This window comes from Corythoichthys intestinalis, chromosome 6 (assembly GCF_030265065.1).
Source record: "Corythoichthys intestinalis isolate RoL2023-P3 chromosome 6, ASM3026506v1, whole genome shotgun sequence".
NCBI lineage: Eukaryota > Metazoa > Chordata > Actinopteri > Syngnathiformes > Syngnathidae > Corythoichthys > Corythoichthys intestinalis.
In genome coordinates, this window is record NC_080400.1 from 33,712,415 (window position 1) to 33,735,296 (window position 22,882).

Genomic DNA, 22,882 nt, shown 5'->3' on the forward strand with positions numbered 1-22,882 from the left:
GAGGTTGCCAATAGTTAGGGAATCGGTAACAAGATTATCTTTATGTAGGATAAGATGTAATTTTAGCAGCTTTTCAGTAAGAGATCATACATCTAATGCTTTTGAAGGGGGATTTCTAGAATTTTACAGAAATATCTAGTGTTGCTTGTCTTTTAAATGTAACTAGCCTGAAGCAGTTTTGAAAGGTTTGGCATTTACCCAAAACAAAGACCAGCAGTGTGGGTAGTTAAACTTCACCCATTTTAAAATAAACACCAAATACAACCTTGAAGTAGTCAAGTTAAAAATGTGGGTAGATGTGTCTATACACGTGGGATGGGACAGGTATTATCCTTAGGTGACATATACTTTTAATTATACAAGTGTGTGAAAAAACAAAGACCTGCAGCTCTAGAATTGAGTCAGCACACAATATTAGTTGAGTCTACACCCCACTAAAGTATTCTTTTCTGTCAATACGTCCATTACAACAATATTTCTTTAAATCAAATTTTGTAGAAATTTGTCAAGTAACTTATCACAACCCAATTCAATGCAATTTCATACCTGTGGCCTCCACCATGCCCTCAAGGATGACAACGATCTCAAATTCCTCTTTCTCCATTTGTGCCATGGACATCTCCCAAAAGGGGCTCTTCTCGTTGATCTCGTGCGAGATGATGAGTGGCGACACCAGGAACAGGCGGTCATCTCCCGTGTCAAAGCCGATGTTTATGTCAGTTTGGTTGAGAGGGATGAACTCCCCCTCCTTTGTCTGCTGAGAGCGGATAAGCTTTGCTCGTATCGAGGCCTCCACAATGTGAGAATTTCTCAGGTCCCCCACCCGAAACATCAGGCACATCTTGTTATCTCGCACCGATATGACAGCTTTGTGTGAGAACATGAGGGTCTCGGCGCGGTTCTTTGGCTGTGAGATCTTGACAAACATGCAGCCAACCATCATGGCATTTACAATGGAGCCTAGTATGGCCTGGACCAAAAGTAGTATTATGCCTTCTGGGCATTTTTCCGTGATGACACGATAGCCATACCCAATTGTGGTCTCTGTTTCAATGGAGAAAAGGAAGGCCGAGACAAAACTGTTCAGGTTCTCCACACAGGGGGTCCAGCCCTCTTCATCTGAATGCAAAAGATCCCCACGGATGAGCGCAATCAGCCACCATAGAAAGCCAAAGAAAAGCCAGTTGATGACATAGACCAGAGTGAAAATAAAGAGACTAAGACGCCAGCGGAGGTCGACTAGTGTTGTGAACAAGTCACTGAGGTAACGGTAGGTCTCTTGCACGTTTCCATGATGAACGTTACACTTGCCGTCCTTTTGCACGTATCGCTGACGAGGCTTCTTGGCAGGGTCAGATATCAAGTGAGTTCGTTCTGTCGAGATCTGTGCCTCCCGCAAGTGTTTAGGAAGCTTTGTTACCTATATGGTGAAGGCAGATAAAGAGACAATGTCAATGAAAGTGGACTTCCATACGTTATTATACATTTATCTGAATATCCTGTCCATAGAGATGCTGTGATTTTCTAGGTCAGGTGTCAGCAACATGCGGACCCGTGCCATCTGCGGCACTTTGAATCCTCTGTTGCGGCTCTTTGGAGTTTGGTGTACCTATGCGGCCACCGTTGTATGTGATCATTGCATTAACGTTTTGGCAGAGGGTATAGTTATGCTTTCTGGAAAATGTCCTCTTCTCTAAAGTCTCGTAAATTATCCTTTTATAAATTTCACATTATACAGTAGTTACAGCAGCTATTTGTAGTGGTACTACAAAGTAGTCGTACAATATTTGCTTGGAAGAAAATAAATAAAACTACACTACTTGGTTTCAACAAGGAGAGGGTGTTGGGAGTATTAACCAGCATGATGTTGAAAGAACAAAATGAAGACCATGTAAGTTATTGTGTTCACTATGCACTGACCGACCAAGCCCAGATCAGAATTGGACGTCTTCTCAGAGGCAATGTTGAGGGTATGCAGCACTGGGTTATGAGAAAGGGCAGTTCTACCAAGAATCCACCTGTGGCACTTCATCATGTCAAATGGACTCTCATGCTGTTTTTGAGACCATTGCGCTACACCATATAATGTGATTAATGTTGCCTATTCAGAATGTGCCTGGCCATCCTAAAAGATAGATCCCCCTTATGGGATCCCTTTTCAAGGTTTCAAGGGGAGGGGGGGGGGGGGGGGGGGGGCAAAAAAAAGCTACAATGCTCAAGTAGGCCTACATACAGCGTAGGGCTACTGCACCTTAAAACATGTTTTGTTTTCTCCTTGAGATAACTGTTGTTGTCTTTGGTCTAAACAAATAAAAGTTGATTTGATTTGATATTTGACTTGGAACACATACATAACTGAACAGTATGGAGATGCAGGTGACAATGTTTATTTTAGGTAATCTTTTGTGGTTCCTCAGTTTTATTATTATTATTATTATAGTTATTCTTTGTTCCGCAGCCTTTTTGAGCTCAATTTAACCCCCTTAGAATGCTTCAAAATGCACCAAAATCTGCAGGCAAGTCAAGACAGGTGCAATCTTTGATACCATGTAAAGACAAATTCCAAACACTCTATGTAGCGCCCCCTAGCAGTCATTCTTTGTCCGGCCGATGCTTTGAGCCCTACTTTAAACCCCCTAGAATGCTTCAACTCACCAAACTCAAAAGCCAGGTGAACACTGGTGAAAACTTTGATAAAATGTAAAAAAAAATTAAGAAAATAAAAAAATAAAAAAATGCGTCAATGTGTGTAGAGCCCACTAGGAACAAAAGGTTAAAACTTAGAACACATCAGTACTATATGAATGGGGTTATTCTGTCCTCAATTTGTGTGAGTACACAAATTGACAGATAGCGAACATAAGACGCTCCAAAGAGAAATCAGACGTTGTGGCAAAGTTGAATGGGTTTTACTGAAGTCGTCATTTCTCTTGACAGGAGCACGTTTCTGATTATTTTTGTAAAACTGAAAATAATAAAACATTGTTTCAATAACTTGCACAAATCACAAAATAACACAAAGTACACACACACACACACACACACAAGTGTCAATTTGGGTAATAGCACTAGCCAAGTAGCTCACAAGCAACAAACAATATAACTACATTTGCCATATAGCCTACGTAAACAAAATGAGATACACATCAGTAATAACTACGCAATGCTGATGAATATATACAAAGAAGAAATATACTGTAACTAACAAGCGATGCATGTATCAGACACAAACAGTGTGATGAGACTGTGAATACCGCCACTGTGTATTGGATGTAGACGTTAGCTGGTCTGTAAAGACCCTACTCACCAACGTCACAGAATGACGTGTCGCTGTATCCGGCCGCCATATTGTCCGTCTTTGTTTATCCGTATTCTCAATGGTTTCGATTTGTCGTGCAATTTATAGTGCAATTCATGGAAGCCCCGGTGCTTTCAGACGCTGTAAACTCATTGGATGCGTTGCATAAAAGGCGTTATGTGGAAAAGCTTCAGTCTATCCATTCGCCAGATCCATATTTGATGCCTAAATCGATATTTTTCGACCCGCTGTCTTCGCACTCTCTGCCTGACATCTGCTACCCTGATATCTACAACTATCTTGTCCACACAAAATCAGCCTATTTTCACGAAAGTTTGAAAAACTTTAAGAGCAGCACTCTAAGCAACATTACCCCGTGTGACCCTTTACTTCCAGTTTTCTAAAATGGCAACAATCAATACAAAAAAAAGTTGACTGCGATGGCCGACGCTTCAAGGATAGGTGGATATTGGACTATTTCTTCAATAAAACACGCAACAACTGTGTCTGCCTCATTTGCAAAGAGACAGTCGCTGTTTTCAAAGAGTTCGATGTGACGCGATAATGATATTACCGAACAAGACACGCTGACATGTACAACAACGTTACAGGGAAGATACGCAGCGAGAAATTATAACAACTTGAAGCTAGTTTAATTTCACAGCAGCAGTATTTCGCAAGAGCCCGAGTGTGGAAAGAGAACGCCACAAAGACGAGACTGTTGAAATTATGAATTAAAAAAAATAATAAAGCAAACGTGACACACAGAAGGGCTTGCTAAAATTTGTTTAAATATATTGTTCTACGTAAATCAGCCAAGGTAGCCCCCCGGCATTTGTACCACACCAAATCTGGCCCCCTTTGCAAAAGGTTTTGGACACACCTGTTTAACTGATGATCCGTAGACGAGGCCAGCTTCTTTCACTTGGTACCAGCTAAATATTATTCAAAATGTAATGATGGTGGAAGAAATAAGCATCTTGAATTTGAAACTGTATGTTGTCGGCGATTAGCCTCACAATGATCTTAATTGTGGTTGTCAGCCCAAAACCCTCTAAATATATATTAAATGCATCTTACCAGATATAAAATGACTACTACATAATCTGTGGTAATCGTTTGGAGCCCAGTTTTCTCGTCGAATTGCAGCAGTCCATCTCGCTCTCCTCTCCGGGTCTCTCGGAATACAGTAGAACATCAAGTCTCTCCGTCTATCTTCTCTGTTATTGCAACCAACCGCCATACACGCCTTCACCATTTTGATTATTAATGTTAACGAGCAGAAAAACACGCCATAATAGGAGTAATTTACGTAGCGGTAATGCGTCAACACGACGAGTTGACGGACAATATGGCACGGAGGCGTGGTTGTGATGTCATGTGAGTGAGGTCTATAGCACCGTCTATTAGTATGAGTTCGAGTCGACACATAATCACGTCAGCAGAGAGCGCAGAAACCCATAAAATCAGTTGCACCCAAGCGCCAGCAGAGGGCAACAAAACACCCCAAAACACATGCAAGTAACAAGTGGACATGACAGGGATACCATACGCGGTGCCTTGACTGCTGTTAGTACTACTTTCTTTGGGTGGGCAGAGTGTGTCCGTGGGTGAGCACTGCCCACCCCTGCGCCCCCCGGGTAATGCCCTTGACATAAAGCTGGCGGTTTTTGGCCAAATAGGTCACCACTTCGTGTGGCCATTTGATTCCGAACACAAACATACTTGTCTGAGTGGTTCTTCCATTTTTTTATTCAATCGCTAGCTGACCTCCAGCCCCGTATTTTCAGCAATCTCCTCCCACGAGTTGCTTGCCATTTGGCATTCTTCATAATGTCTTGACGAAACATTGTAGAAGTTGTCGTACCTGCTCTTCGTTGAGGCTCTCGTCGGCTTGGTCTATTTTTGCGGTGATTTCGCGCTGAACCAGATACAACAGTCTAAGCGGACCAATCACAGTCCATTTCCACCACGTCACACGTGTTGACGCCACGCGAAGTCATAAAATTGAGAAGGTGCAAGAGAGGCTACGGCGGAGGGTCGTAAGTCGATCATCCTTGACAGGGCAGGTCTGACGTGGAAGCATAACTCGGCCTTAAGCCACTACGCAAGTTACGTACATGTACCTTGGTTGGGAGCTACGACGAAGCATGAGTATAACCTTCTATTGATTATAATTTGATGTAGATGAGCCAAAAGATACTAAAGGATTTCATTATTTTCGAAGCAGATTTCTAAAACTCAAGAGATGCACAATATTATTCCAATTCACTATTATGTTACTTACGTAAAGCGTCTATGTAGCTGGGAGCTACAACAAAATGTTGGTATAAATCTTTCTGTTGATTATTATTTAATGCAGATGAGCCAAAAGATAAATGATTTCCTTATTCACGAAGCAGACAATCCGATAGTCCTTTTCTTTTATTTTTTTCTTTATTTGACCCCAATGCTTCGTCGTAGTTCACCGATGTAGTGGAGACATTAATTAGGGTGACACTATTTTCATTTCCAAAAAAGAGGAAATTCGGCCCAGCATTGATATACTTCAATTTTACCTGAAGTTCACTCAAAGATGCCTCATCACCTTAATATATTTAAAGTGTGCGTCCTCCGTCCAGATAGAAAATGTATTTTTATATGTACCGTATTTTTTGGGGGAAATTTATTTGATAGAATTTAGCACCAAGAACAGACACGTCATCTTGAAAGGCAATTTAAAATACAATAGAGAACAACAGGCTGAATAGGTGTACGGTATGCTAAAATTACATGACGCTAGAAGTTAGATTGGGCCTAAAAAATCCAGCCCGAACCGACCGGCCCGCGGGTATTAAAACCCGACACGGCCCGAGCCCGATCAGTAACTTGATTTGCTTGCACAAGCCCGAAAAAACCTGAAATTTTATGTGTTATTTGTAGGCACGAGCCCAAAAAAACCCCCAATTTTTTATGTCTTATATGTGAGGACTCAGGAGAAGGAGGAAATAAGGGGATACGATGCGTAGTTGCGTTTTGTGTGATCACGTTTGTGACGATGACGGTGCATATATGCATAATGATAACAAATTAAAGCCGGTCTTTTGTAACGAATTCTCCCAGTTAAACAAAACTGTAAGATGGATATTCAATTAACATTTATATCATTTATATTTGCGTGTCTGTTCTAACAGGCGGATAATGGATTTGACATTTATGTTATTCTCCTCGAGTTGTCAAGTTTTCTCAATATTTCAATAGTTTACATATTTTTATGATTATTATAAATACATTTACACAACGAGATAACGCTGTAAAAGATTATTAATTATATCTCTCGTATGAGACCAAAGCGCCACTTTCTTTTACATTCAGCGAAGCGACACAGGTTTCCGTATCTTCAACAATCAGTTTGAATCCTTACCATATCCCACTCCAACCACAGTTGTTTGCTTTTCAATTCCCCTGTCTTTAGTTTGTTTTTCACTCCAATAGCTGCTCCATATCGAAAAGGAAATACCAGGATGCTTGCGGAGGGTGACAGGGCGCAGGAGGGGAAGATTGAAAAGAGAGCGGGAACACTGCGTTCACATGCACAACGCCTTCACTGTTTTATCTAAATTATTTATTTTATTTAACATCCATACATCGTTTTAGTATAAATATATATGAATATATTATTTATTTAAATAAAAAGGTAGCAAGAGAGAAGTCGGCCCGACCCAACCGTAAATAATCACACAAAAGTCGCTCCGGAGTATAAGACGCACCCTCTGCAAAACTATGAAAAAAACTGCGACTCATAGTCCGAAAAATACGGTATGTAAATAGCTATATAACCAAATACACATATTCAAGATCTCAGAGGTTACTCAACAGGCTTTAGTAATCCTTAAATACAAAACCCATAAAAAAGTAAAAAAAAAAAAAAAAAGGAGTGACATTATGATTTTAAAAAATGCCTCTTCTGTATTAGCGAATCATCCTTGATCAAAATAATAGCTGTCTTTTCAATTCTTACAGTACAAATAAATAACCTGAAAAAAAAAATTGTAATTACATAATATATTGCAATGTTTTTCTTTCTTTTATTAATTCACATTGTTCTAATGAGGCAGCTGGCCTGGAAGTTAGATATGCTGCAAAAGTAGCCCTTTTTTCCCCCTCTGAGCACACGCCACAACCTGATGTAATGTTCTGAATAATAGCTGTTCTATAGAAAAGCCAACTTTAACAAAAAGCTATTTTCTCTTTCCAGTGAAAAAAATAAATCCAACCATAGCCTCACAACAATACTAACTTAAAAAAGAAAAAACTTTAAACACTTTAGTCTATAGGTTTTTTTTATTTTTTTGGGGGGGGGCGATGGAACTCTGCTCTGACATCTGTTTTCTTTGTTCCTGAGCACAGCAGAACCAATAACTGGGCAGGCTCTCTGGGTACACGTCATAGGCAGCATAGTACCGTGGTATTATGTGCAAAGCGTCAATTTCAAAACACGATAATTGGTCCAGTGAAAAATAATGAAAACAGGACATTTTCATGAATTTATAAAACTCCGCCAGACACCCCGGACAGGATGTAAAAAGTGGACATGTCTGGGCAAAAGAGGACCTTTGGTCAACCTACATTATTAATAAAGGATACCTAACATAGCTACAACAAAAAAATATAAGAAGGTATTTGATTTGTACATCTGAGTGTAGAGAACAAGCTTTAATGGATCTCTGTCTTACTCAATTTTTAATAACTCCAAAGCAGCCTGTTAATGGTTTAAACTAGGATTTTTACTGAACTACTATGAGTTTTTTTGTGATTGTTTTGTTGTTGCAAGTGAAAATTATGTATCACTACTGATGTCGCCGTTGTCGTTTTTCAAATATGATTTTCCATGTGTATATAATGGTCAATTAGCTTATTCCTGTTCCATATAATGTGTGTAAGCAAAACTTTGCAATAGGTTTGTTTTAATATGAAAAGCCATGACAAGCAGAGAGAAGCCAAAACAAGGGAAATTGCAATCATTTTCATACTGCAGATTGAGTTTGCTCCATGACTTTATCCTGGTTCTTCATGTTGGCCAACCGTAAATTACAGTTTGACACCTCTGGGTAACATTATCGGGAATGTATACTGTACAGCATGTACCGTATATGCAAACACCCAGCCCCATTTTCAGCTAACTGAGAGATTGATGAAGCTGCCACAAACAGTTCCACCCAATCTTTGCCCTCTGTAGTCAATACAGTCCCTTGGGGTGATGGCCCTTGCACAAATTCATTAGTCCCCAATATACTACAGTTGTAAGTGGGTGATGGTTTATCTTATTGAGCTTTGCGGTAGATGCTTTGGAATGAATGCCAAGTTGCAATCAGTTCCAATTGACTCGCAATCTCCACTGTCATTGCAAATGCCACCCATCTGAATAAAAGAAACAGCTTTACTTACACTTTGCGATCTTTAATCTTCTAAACATTTTGTCTGCATTCACACCTGTTGGATTTTTATGTCCATTCCCCTTAAGGAGATCAAACTTACGAGAACCTTATGTTCTTTACATCTTCTTTACAGTTTCTCTCTCAAGTGACCTATTTGTTAATTAGCACGTAGCATGAACAGGCTTAGTCTTTAGTTTTACCTGTGCAGGTGTGACACCTATCTCCATGTTGTGATCCATTAGAATTCTGGAATCTCCCGCCATCCTCAACTGAGGCGCAACACCTACAGGACATAAGAAAATGTTGGAAATTATAACCCAGGAAGGAGTGGCCCTTTACTAGTCGTTAGTATTAAAAGAGACAGTCCAGTGGAAGTCAACATCTATATTTTTGTGAAAGAAAAGAGCGTTGATAAAAATCCTGCCAAGAAATTGGTAATTATATTTAATAAGACTTCAACACTGGGAAAAATAAAGACAGTCCATTCTCGGATGCTTCAGACACTTCAGCGAGGCAGGTTCGGGTCATCATGGTAGCGGATGATGTCTGTGATTCTTGTCACTCGGTGAGTTGAGTTCATGCCCCCTATTCGGCCACTCATGTCGCTTGTCTCTCTACTCTTGTCTCTTCCCCTCCGAAACACATTACACTCCACATTAGTCCCGTTGGTAAATTATGTACATAGAATGTAGGGTCACTACAATATACAGTTTGCTCCTGAGAATTTTTTTGAGACAATTTTGTTTTCTGGGAATCGAGACATCACGAACTAATATTAATTAATCTCATTGCTTTATCGAACAAGTGATGTGTGTACCTTGTATGGCATTGTTGGCACATAAAAATAGATGATGTGCGGCGGTCTATTTTTTTTTTGTAGTGATTCTGCTGAACCTTTCAAGTTATACAAGGTAATTAATTTAGAGAGCCCAGGGGTGTTGTTTAAAAATCAGTGACTTAATTTACCAAAGGACTAAGGGTTTCCCAGTGGTCTGTAATCAACAATGCCAAAAGAAGAAAAGATACATGACTTATTCTGACTCATGATCTAAGAGCATTTGACATTTCGTTGTCAACGTTCACTAGCATCAATCAATTTGATGACCGACCAGTGAAGGAGCAGCAACATGGAGGCGGGAGAGAAAAAGTGAGAGGAACACATCACAAATCAGGCCCACACAGGAATGTAGTGTTGACATTGATGGTCCAAAGCAAAGGGCAGAGTGACGTGACAGGCATCTGAGCAGGGTGACAGACAGCATGTGTAGGAAACACACAAAGCTTCTCAACAAATACAGGAAGAGCATTTAAATGAAAAGCATTCTTTTGCCCTGGTGATTATTCTTCTTACATGAATTTAGAATGGCTCTGGAGATTTTAAAACTTATGCAATGTACTTAAACATAAACATCAACCAGATTTATTGGTCACAGTCACAGTCGAGTCAGCAATCCTGAATAGTAGGTGTTTTATCTTGGTAGTTTAAGAGGGTAACAAGCATCTATCTTGTTACACGAAGAGTGGCTGGATACATTCACTGAATAGTGTTTGTGTTGATAACGGGAAGGATTCTATCTGTTGTGCTTCCAAGCACCAGAAAGGAATGTCAGACTATGCCTTTAATGGTAAGACTGTCTGGCACTACCTAAATGTGCATATAATACGTAAATGATATCATATGTTGAAGAGTCATTATAGTCAGCTGGCATTAAAGTGACAGAAGTGTTGTCCAGGTTGATCTACCTCTATGAAAGACCACTACTGCATTCAATGTATACCGGTATTTTGTTTTGACAGTGACAATATTTTACTTATTTCAAACGACTGCACCGTCAACAATGATCTTGAAGCTGTTACAGTGGTATGAAAAAGTATCTGAACCTTTTGCAATTTCTCAAATTTCTGCATAAAATCACCATCACATGTGATCTGATATTTGTCAAAATCACACAGATGAAAAAAGCAGTTTCTGCTTCAACTAAAACCACCCAACCATCTATAGGTTTTCATATTTTAATGAGGGTAGTATGCAAACAATTACAGAAGGAGGAAAAATAAGTAAGTGAACCATCACATTTAATATTTTGTGCCCCCCTCCCTTTGGCTGCAATAACTTAAACCAGATGCTTCCTGTAGCTGCAAATCAGTCTGGCACACCAATCAAGGCTAATCTTGGCTCATTCTTCTCTACAAAACTGGTCAAGTTCAGTCAGATTGCTGGGATGTCTGGCATGATTTGCTGTCTATAGGTCATGCCACAGCATCTCCATGGGGTTCAAGTCTGGACTTTGACTTTGCCACTCCAGAACGTGAATTTTGTTCTTCTCAAACCACTCTGAAGTCAATTTACTTCTGTGTTTTGGATCATTGTCTTATTGCAGCATCCATCCTCTTTTTAGCTTCAACTGTCAGACAGACGGCCTCAGGTTTTTCAGCAAAACATCCTGATAAATATTTGAATTAATTATTCCATTTGTGATTACAAGTCCAGGCCCGAGAAAGCAAACAGCCCCAAATCATGATGCTCCCTCCACCATGCTTCACGGTGGGGATGAAGTGTTGATGTTGTTGAGCTGTTCCATTTTCCTCCACACATGACGTTGTGTGTTACTCCCAAACAATTCAACTTTGATTTCATCAGTCCACAAAATATTTTGCCAAAACTTCTGTAGAGTGTCCAAGTGCCGTTTTGCGAACATTAAACGAGCAACAATGTTTTTTTTTTTAGAGAGCAGTTGCCTTCTCCGTGGAGTCCTCCCATGAACACCATTCTTGGACATAGTTTTACATATTTGATGTGTTCACCGAGATATTGAACTGTGCAAATGTTATCCGTAAGTCTTTACCAGACACTGTAGGGTTCTTTTTTACCTCTCAGAGTATTCTGCGCTGAACTCTTAACGTCGTGTTTGGTGGACAGCCACTCTTTGGGAGAGAAGCAAAAGTGCCAAACTCTCTCCATTTGTAAACAAATTATCTGACTGTTGATTGATGAACACCAGACTTTTTTAATAGTTTTGTACCCTTTCCCAGCTTTATACAAATCAACAATCCTTGATCGCAGGTCTTCAGACAGCTCTTTTGACCGAGTCATGATGCACATCAGAAAATGCTTCTCATCAAGACAATTCTTACCCGGTGTGTGTTCTTTAGTGGCCAGGGCAGCTTTAAACCACTCATCAGTGATTGGACTCACACCTTACATTGTTTGGTAAAATATTGTTTTCAATTGCTCTTTAAGTCTCCTTAGGCAGAGGGCTCACTTACTTATTTTCCTCCCTTCTTTCATTGTTTGCATGCTATCCTCATTAGAATAAGAAAACCTATATATGTTTTGGTGATTTTAGTTAAAGTCAAATTTGATGGTGATTTTATGCAGAAATGTGAGAAATTCCAAATGGTTCAGATACTTTTTCATACCACGGGATTATGAATTCCAGTAGGAGTTTTTACTTACATATAGAAGGCGCCAGTAAAGCAGAGAACTTGCGTTCCGAGAACATTAGTTGAAGAACATATTGTGAAGTGTTTTTTATAGTCATCAGTAGCAGTCATTGGGCATACAATGTAAACGTGGAAGTAGAAAAAAATCACTTCCCTATGCAAGAAAAAGAGTGTTTGTGCTGAGTGATGCAGCTTACTTGAAATGTGGAGCTCATAAGCAGTGTTGTTTTCGTCAGCGATGACGATAACAAAAATATTTAGTCGATGAACAATTTTTCATGACGATGATGAGAAAAACTTGTTTTGGGAGAATAAAACATAACAAGATGAACGCCCATTTTTGTCTGACGGGAACGAATGCGCAAAATGCGCCCTAGTTTCCATCACATGTTCACAATGTGTAACATTTCAATGCGTAGTTAGCCTGCATCGTAGCTGTGTCTGATTGTGACGTTTTGTACCCCCACCATCCACCCACCTAACTCACTAATGTCCTCTCCAGACTTGCTTGTTTTGAAACACACAGTAAGATTTGTTTTCTTATCTTGGCAAGAGAGAATATGCAATGTTGCATTAGCTTTGAAAGGTCTGTGCTGAGTGATCATCACACACTAAATGTGTAACTCGTAGCGTTAGCATAGCATTCACGTTCGCGTTGGCATTAGTGTAATGCTAACGGTGAGCATCCTCTTAAGCTCTTGGACAACTTTTTTTTTTACATGCAGTTGCTGGCGTCCAGCTGTGTATAATTAATTTAAAATAATGTACTATTTTCCTGATAAGTGTGTATCATCACCAAGTTGGCACTGTCCTTGTAGACACTTTAATATGTGCTCGTCTGTAAATGTTAGAAATTGTTGGAAACCTTTATTTATTTAATTTTGGACTAAAACTTTTCAGTTTTATAGACAAAAACATTTTGAGCAAGCCTTGACTAAAACTAGACAAAATTAGAGTTTTCATCAACAAAAACTAGACGAAGACAAACACATTTTGAATTGAATAAAATATGACTAAGACTAATAAGTATTATCATCCAAAGGAATAACACTAAGATAAAAATTTAAAAGGCTGTCGAAAACAATCATTAGTATTCAAATTACTCAAATTAATTATTTTTGTTAATCTATAAGATGACCAATGGGTAAATGGCTATATACTATAATTTCACTGTTAATTGTTGTCTCAAAATACCATTGAGCCAAGATGCCTGTGTGGTGGAGATAGACACATCATGCCATCCATATCTGAAGAGGAAGTCATTGATAAATTTTTGTTCTGCATGTTGCAGCGCAGTTGTGCTTTCTGACCAAGCATGATAATTTTCAGAAATACATTGTACATTGCAAAGTTAGTATAAGTACTTCCAGCAGTTTAGAATTGAAATATGATGTGGTATTGGCTACTTGCTGTTCATCTCTCTACCTCAAGTCCCATAATTTACAATTTACTATTGTTGCAACAACAGCAACTACAACAGGAACCTTTTAGGCATAGAGATCCGGTATGGGTTTTTCAGTATTTATCCGCACGCCATCATCATGAGAAACAACAACTATATATTAGCCTAAAATGTCAAATGTTATCACGTGCCCCTGCATCATAGTCATGGAGGCTGCTTTTCTTAGAGTAACAGCAATGAATTATTGTTACTGCTAGTGTCACGATTATGTCCCGGGCCTTGATGGTCCTATAAAATAACAAGGACTTCATCCATATCTTTGTTCGCTTTTGACACTTTGAGGTCGAGCAGGTCAAATGACTAAAAACGTCCCTGGCAAGTTTGGCTTCAGGCCGGACTAACACTGATACGCTCATAGAGTTGGGTATACAAACTTCATACCAACCCTCCCTTCCCGTTTTCCCTTTATGTCTGATAGCTAAGCCGAGTGTATCACATTTTACCCTTCTCATGGATGACCTTCTCCGGAGTGACACTGCAGCACTGAGATCTCCCTCTCACACTAAAGAACAATTTCCCTAATGATATGTCAAACACTCTCAATCACTCTTACTCTCTCGCTGTCTCTTTCTCTGCATCCCTCAGTAACTCTTGACCTTAATGTCCAAAAACATTTTGCTCTATATGTTGAAATTAATAAGAGCTGTCCAGCTGTACTAGGTGTTTTTCACTCACTCATAAATACTAGTATTTAGTCAGTGTTATCAAAGAATTTGATGGTTTCAAATCACAACACTTCTTGGAGCCACACCATAATCCGCTTTAAACCTCTAATGTGTTTCTCTTTTGCTAATGGTGACAGAGACTTGCTGTAACCCCTGTCTTGGATCTCAGCTTCTAGGTCCTATGTTCACCATACAGCTCCAGAGCGTGATGGCCAAGAAAAGAAATAGAGAAGAGTAAGAACTATGTGTGTCTTTTATATCATATTCCCACAAAGAGTGGCTGTGGCCATTAACAGTATGCACTCAAGATTGTACATCTCAACTCATCTCAACTTTAAAGCGGAATAAAACTATTATTAGAGAGTTGGATAAAATAACGAGGCTTAAGACGGACTGGGTATAGCAAATAAGAGTCGTGCAATATAAATATGCACACTCAAACAATCAAACCATATTCAACTTAAATAACATTCTCTGCCAGAGAAGCAGTTTCCATGCAATTTAAGGCCTTGTTTAAAATTGAGCAGGGAAACAAAGGACACAGCACTTCAGTTCATATGAGTGACTGTGCCTCATTGACGTCGAGGTTTTTAATTTGCAATGCAGATTGAATAGGCACAACAGTGTCCATGAATGTAACGAGATATAAATGTTTACATACAATACAATGTTACTGGTGGTGTAGTTATACACTTGGCTGACTTCAGCAAAAGCAGATTCTCACTCTGTAATGGTGTAAATGCGTGTGTGACAGTTTAAATATTGTATATACCATATCTATATATATATTTGTTTATGCGGGTTTGTGTGTGTCATGTAGCATCCCATGGGCTGGTTGTAGCAAAGTTGGTTGAATGGATCGTTCAATGACCCCTGGTTCATAAATTTGATCCTGGCTCTCTCTCCAATTGTCTTTGGTAAGGACACTGAAACCCAAATTCTTTCCATTTGTCATGCTAGTGCCAGGCATACCTGTTTAAATGTTTGTGCTTTGTGCACTAGAATGATAAAGTTACTATTTGCTGCGTAATTCCCCTCAATTTATTATTTTTATTGGGCCTGCCATCCATTATCCATATAATGTAATTCAGTCTAACTAGTAAACTGCTGGTTCCTTCAGTAACATTTGAATGCATTATGATGATGTTGTACGACATTTCCTTTCGTCACACTGTGTTGCAATATTATAGATAGAGTTATCAGCCTGTGGGTCAAAGTACACTAAAGCTCCGTTGCGGACACCCTCCGAGCCTGTTATTCTGTGTTAGCCACTCTATATTCTCTAAATACAAGATAAATAGACACTCGTAATTGACTAAGGCCTCGTTTAGACCGAAACAGACCCAAGTAAAAACATAAAAGAGGCGTTTTGTTCCTATGTTTTAAGCCTGCATGTATGGATGATTTGTGTCGAGAAATCTTCACGCACACGGAGACACAAAAGTGCATAGAACTTCTATTTTGTCCTTGCATGCCAAATGTGTAGTGGGGGACCACCACCAAAACTTGATTCTTGGGTGTTACCCTCCTGCATTGCTTTTTCCTTCTTCTCTGCTTTAAATGACACTTTGATGTGCATAGTCTCCGTTAACTGTTGCCAGGGCAAGTTGAAGCTTGTAGATCAGGGGTCCCCAAACTATTCCACATCAGGCCGCAGTGGATGCTGGATTTCTTTCCAACAAAACAGGATGACACCTTTGCAGTAATCTGGTGTATTACAAGTGTTGTCAGTTCATTGTAGTCATGTGCTGCTTATCTTAGCAGAAACCTAAATGGATAAACGGTATGTGTTTGATCGGTATGAACAAAAACCAGGACCCACAGCGGCCCTTGAGGACTGGTTTGGAAACCCCTGTTGGAGATGAAGCAATGTTATTGTTTTCATAAACTGACTCGCGATTGCGACATTATCAGTGTCTTGGTCCCCTTTACTGGCAAACTTATCTTGGAGCATTATAGCCATCGACTCCTCAGCAGTATGGGAGACAAATGCAACTAAAACTCTGTTTTGCGCTTTAAACCGTTTAGTCCTCTATGACTAGGGTTGCCAACAGTCCCTGATTGCACGGGACATCCTGAAAGTTAGGAAATTCTGATTGGTACCGCTGGCCGCAGCTGGTGGCGATGACAGAAATGGAGTGCTGCCAAGTTTTTAGTTATTTGCGATTTCAGCCACCAAAACTCTGCCTCTGTCTTAACTATGTGGATTTTGTGTGTTCTTTTCCTCTTTAGCATTGTTGTGTAAATGGCCCTTGAAATGCAAATGCAATACATTGAGCTCAGTTTTGAAGGAATAACTCTTGAAAAGGCACTGAACTCACTCGGAATTTCAATGAAGCTTCCCATTGGTTCAGACACACGCACCGACAATGAGAGTAGAAAGACAACTACAAGCCCTGCACAACAGGAGTCAACAACCTCAGGGTAGCATCTATCCTTGATGAAAGGAAAAGGTATTTGTAGATGGAGGGATGAATAAGAACAAAATGATGACACATGTCAACTATGTCAACTACACCTGCCGCCCATCAGGGGTGAAAAAAGTGTCCATCAGAACCCTTGGGCTCTTACAGTTCAATTTTTAAACTAGAGGCCTGTTCATCATGTAGTTGACTAGCCCCATTGTACTAAAAAATTATACGATTATAGGGTTTTATTATTAATAAAGTTTAATTTAAATGCTAAGTTATTATTTCTGCTGATCATGTAAATCCATCTACAAGTACAAAAGTGACTAAGCCTGGGGACGAGCAACTCCATCAAATACTCTTTCTATGGTCAGCAAAAGCATATAAATGTTCAGTATATACTGTATTCTACTTTAACAATCTTACAACAGGAAGCATCACATCTTAGTGTTAGTTGGATGTGGGTGTAAGGTAATATGCCGCTTAAACTCTCGATTATCAAGAAAATCAATCAACAAAAGGAAAGGAAAATAACAAGAAAACCAATGTCGTCGCCTTGTTAGCCATCCCCTAGTTCTGTCTTTCATCTGTGTTAATGAGCTGCAAATGTATGGGAATGTATTTCCCCTGGGTGAAAGACGCTGAAGCTCACTCGATGCTTACATAAAACCTGGACGAAAAAAAAAAAATCCAGTTGTGTGCAGCTGTACATGTTCTCTTCCCACATCTTAATGGCACTGCAGTGATTTAGCAGCCTTGTATTTACTTCAAAACTACCATACATATATTTTAAATGAATTATAAATATATTTATTGGTGATGATATTATGTCCTCATCTTGCAATAATTTGGATGCACTATGAGGGAGTTTATCAGCATCAAATGTGTGAGTCCCATCCCGCCCCCCTCACCCAGCCAATTATTTAGGTGTGTTTACATTCTAACTCACATGAGAGTATCCTGACTAGACAAGTGGAAATATAGGCTCTGTATGGATACTTGTATCCTTGGTTGGGTTCACATAAACCGGTGGAACCTAAATGTTTATTACATGTAACAGAAAGAGTATTCATGATTCAAACAAAGAATCAACCTTCAAGACTATGTATCAAAAATAGTTAATTTTATAGAACTTCATGCTCAATGATAAAGATTATATCCCTTTCTCAATATTCTGACGCCAGTCTTGTTTTTTGTCTTTTCTTTTCTTTTAATAATGTTGACTTTTGGTTTGTGATGCATGCTTTTATTTTGGTGCAGGAAGCGTACTGCAGGTAGTACTAATGGCACGTGAGTAAGAGCACATGTATACATGAAGAAGAGTGTACACGCACACACAAGGAAGAGGCATTTGCCACACAGCCGAATGAGAGAGAGAGGAGACAGATTTCACCTGCAAGCCTGCTTGCACATTTGCTGCTTGTGAAGCATCCTCGGATGACTACTTGCATATAACACCTTTGTACTGTTTATTGTGTTTATTTCAATGTTGGTCGAATACTTGGGGCGAGTTCATGTGATTGTTTTTGGTGATGTCGGGACGCTGACTGACACATGAAATTCGTTTATGTGGATTGTTATTGCTGTATCAGCAACTAGTTATAAACGCAGGTTGGAATTGCAATTATTAAAGATGAAACTGATTTAATTTCATTTTTATTTTAGTTCCATTCAAGTGTTGATGTCATGAGCAGATGAATAAAGTCAGCAAACCACATGGACATCTGATATCGTCATTTTGGAGTTTAGCTCGCTGTCAATATCTTGGCAAGAACAGTGCAATGACGTATAATGCATGGTTTAAAATAGTTATTTTGAGATTTGGGGGGTATTTAGGGGTACTTAAAGGGTTAATTCAGACTCACGAGGAAATTTGGGTTACGTCGCCAGCATAGGAACGGAACTGTAATTGCTTTTGTTTTAGGTGCTCAGATTTATATAATATATAAAACAGTCTTCCGAATGTATCTCAGGTTAACTTCTCCATTTGCTTTTGTGAAGCTGCACCTTTCAGAGAAAAATTGGAAATAATGATGACTGCTTGTTCTAAACTTCGGAATGCACTCAAACACATAATAATCAAGGCGATGTAGTACTTAAAAAAATGGAAACTATTATCTCATTGCAACAATGATGAAAACACTACAGTACTTTAAACCTTAAAAGCAATAAATCATTATGATTATAGCTCTGGTGTGTGGCAAGAGCGGTTGTGAGTTTGAATAAAAAATCTATAAAGATGACAAGCTGAATTTTAAACTACCAGGGGAAAAAAAGTGTGTTGTGTATTATTAACATCACGCGATAAATCTCAGTTGAGCATTGTATTTACCATATTTATTTAATTTGATGTGCGAAGCAACAGTCACAAATCTTCTCAGCCAATGAGTGACCAGAATTGTTTGCAGAGTGCAGACATGATTTATTTTGCTAATTTTTGTCACGGGCCATGTTGTAGTTATGGTTCCAAAGGAGTAAGTGGGCTGTCAAATAAATCTAGATATCTTGGTGTTGTAGGTATAGTTGAATTTGCATCGAATTGAGAGGCTTTTCTACGGTGTGTCATATACAAAGTATAAGCAATTCTAGATTGGTTAATATATTTAATGTCAAGCGCCAGGTTTGAATTATTCTAAGTATTCAGTTACCAAAGTTTATTTAGATACTCTATACAGTATAGTCATCATCTAATGACCAGTGGATTGTCAGTTTGTAACAAGCATGAGTGTGCAACAGTACACTACTGGGGCACTGTAGGAAGTACTGTGATGCAGCCTCTCTCCTGGCTAACTCATAACCTACAGGTAACACAGGCACCCATAATTACAAAATTCTCCCCTGATATAAGAAATTAAAAAAAAAATTGAGCTCTGAAGATCGATACAGCTGCCCCATGCTATACAGCGACAACATTTCAGGACGATCAGCTCATGAATTATGAATGAGTAATGGATTTCAAATTTATATTCCACAAAACAAAAACTGTTACTAGAATGACACCTTGACATGCTGAAACTAGTATTGAAACTACTGTTTAAAACAAAATGACAAAAATAATATCTAGAAATGTAGCAGGGTCCCCCCAGTATTGATAAATCTAAATTCAAGACTTTTAAGACCTTTTTTAATGCCATTTCAACTGAAAATGAATACTTTTCTCGCACCCATTATTTAGATCATATTGAATCATATTAAATGAATAAAGCACTGAACATCAAATTTAACCTCAAATACTAAGTGTGTTTGACAAAAGAATGCACATATATTGAAGATACAATTAAAACACATTTAAAGTAACATTATAAAGTCTGTCAGAATTTTTTTAAACACACACGCACACAATAATTATGGACAAAAAGAGGAGGAGGACAGGACTCAGACCAGCCATCTTCTGTAACAGGCTAGCCGCACCAGCCAAGACCCCAGTGAACATGGCTAACTCTCGAGTTAAAACGGCGAAATTCACATTCATTTGAAAGGCAAACCGAAATGTTTAAGCAGGTCCACTGCCTTCATACACCAAAACAACAGGAATATCGCGGGACTTAACCGTGCAGCAGTTGTGTGTAAAACAATTTCCCGTGTCGACTGACGTGGGAAGCAGTGTGCGTGAAAGCAGGAGTTAAATTCCCGGGTCACAGCAGATGGCTGATGACTTAAATATCATAGCGGCGGCCGATGCAACTTCCTCCCTCTTCGCAGTAAGAGGAAAAGCGGTAAACAAACATCGCAATTATAAACATAGCAAGCTAAATTAAACTGAAAACATGACCAAAATTAAAATGTCAATTATTATGTCGGGCCGGGCCAGGGTTCTTACTCGCTAACTTTTTGAAATAACTATATATTAACGATGTATGAATGATAAACTAAGGAATACTTGTTATAAAATAAATAATTTGGATAAAAAAAAAAGAAGGCACTGTATGGTCATTGCAGAGCCAGAGCTTGCCTATACGCCCTTTTTAATCTTACCCTCTGCAAGTCCGCAAAACCGCTTCTGTTTATTTATATTTAACAAACTTTTCCAGCGTTATTTCGTTGTGTAAATACATTTATAATCATCATAAAAATATGTAGTCTATTTAAACATTAAGAAAATCTGCGTTTTTTTTCTGCCAACTGAGAAGTCTTTATAAAAGACAGGCTTTTATGCAGACATCGTCACAAATGTTATCACACATAACGCGGGTCGGGCTTTAATACCTGCGGACCAGTTCGCGTCGGGCTGGACTTTTTAGGCCCGATTTGACCTCTATCTTAAAGTCTTGATGAGCTTAAATTGGCTGCAGTTACGAAGTCGGGAATGCTCCCTCCGGAAAAAAAAAACACGATTTGACCAACATTATGTTTAACAAACTTTTCCAGCGTTATTTCATTGCGTAAATGTATTTATAATGGTCATAAAAATATGTAGACAATTTAAACATTAAGAAAATGTGCAGTTTTTATCTGCCAACTGAAAATTCATCACAAAAGACAGTTAAACTGAACGGGAACGCTCCCTCTGGAACAAAACGCAATATGACCAACATTGTGACAGCCGATGCCGACCAAAAATGACGTAATATCCGAAACAGATCACCAATGGACTCATTTGAAGTATATGAATGGTGGTCTGTTTTGGTGTTCAGAATCCACAATACTTCTGCCTGCAGGGTTTTCGTTCCACCGACAAACGGACACATTCCCGATGCAGAGGTGGGTGAATTCTCCGTTTTGACGGTTGTGGTGGTTTGGCACGCACGAGTTGCATTTCGATTTGTAGTGCAGTGCATCATCTACGTTATGGATTTAAAAAAAAAAAAAAAAAAAAAAAAACTTCGTCACGGATATAATTTAGGTTGCACTGAGATGTTCTGGAAAATTAAAACCACGGTGAAAAAATTCCAGACTTATGACAGCTAGTTTAATACTTTTAATACCTTTAATAATGGAAAACTAAATTCAATGCTTTTTTAATACTTTTAATAACCCGCGGGTACCCTGTGTAGAGAAGAGGCTAGAAGAATTGATTGATGGCAAAATACTAATTGGTTACGTGCACAATAAACAACGATAAACATGACAACATTATGGCGCCATCATGAGTTAGATGGTACATCTAAAAAACAAAAACAAAAACAAAAAACAGAAAAGTATCAGAGTCTATTTTCAATTAATATGATCGCTCTGCATCAGTCTGTTGTGGTAAAGAAGGAGCTGAGCCGAAAGGCGAAGCTCTCTATTTGCCGGTCATCTTCGTTCCTACCCTCACCTATGATCACGAGCTGTGGGACAAGAACGACAGAACAAGATCCCGGATAAAAGTGGCCAGAGTGGGTTTTCTTTGCAAGGTGTCTGGGCTCTCCCTTAGAGATAGGGAGAGAACCTCGGTCATCTGGGAGGAGCTCGGAGTAGAGCTGACACTCCTCCGCATCGAGAGGAGCCAGATGAGGTGGCTCGGATATCTACATAGGATGCCTCCCTGGTGAGGTGTTCCGGGCATGTCCCACTGGAAGGAGGAGGGTCTACCCAGGACACGCTGGGGGAGTTTATGTCTCCAAGCTTGCCTATAAATGCCTTGGGGTCCTCCCGGAAGAGCTGAATGAAGTGGCTGGGGAGAGGTGATGTCAGCTGCGGCTGCTGCCCCCATGACCCGAACTCGGATAAGCGGGAGAATATGAATGGATGATCTCTCCACATAACATACAATGTATGACACTGCACAGGGAACTCGTTTACGACATCTTCACTCAATCGGCCTTATTCATGCCAATCCATTTACTGTGTTGTGCTGCTTTGGTCTGTTCAAAGGGCTCACTATTTAACTTATGTCCGTTTCCGAATACTTTTATAGTATTTACTCTTTTAATTGAAATAATTACAGCGGTATCCTATTATTTTCCTCTGATGCCGGAAAAAAGTGTGTTGGTGGTAATCTACTGAATTTAAGAGAGGTTTGTATTTGTTGGACCAATATTTCCGGAAATATGGTACTGTCCTGTGTACAACACTAGACATCAGAATATGTAACGACATGATCAAATTAATATGTGATAAAAAAAATTAAATGCACAGCTTTTTTACATGTACTTTTTCTGGATAAGTTCTTGACATAAAAGAGTGGTTGCAGTGTGAGCTAATGTGTACCTTCTATTTATGTTGACTTGACACATACAACCCTGATTTTATAAAGAAACCCACCC

General features: G+C 39.2%; 1 protein-coding gene across 1 annotated transcript in view; it reads right to left on the bottom strand.

The window, feature by feature from the left end:
• Positions 1-22,882, bottom strand: part of kcnj5 (potassium inwardly rectifying channel subfamily J member 5) — a 35,357-nt gene that overhangs the window by 10,983 nt on the left and 1,492 nt on the right. The window contains exons 2-3 of the mRNA XM_057839973.1: positions 8,916-8,998; positions 547-1,420 (exon numbers count right to left, since the gene is read on the bottom strand). Of these exons, the coding sequence (XP_057695956.1) occupies positions 547-1,420; positions 8,916-8,978 (937 nt within the window). The 5' untranslated portion in view covers positions 8,979-8,998. The remainder of the gene's footprint in view (positions 1-546; positions 1,421-8,915; positions 8,999-22,882) is intronic.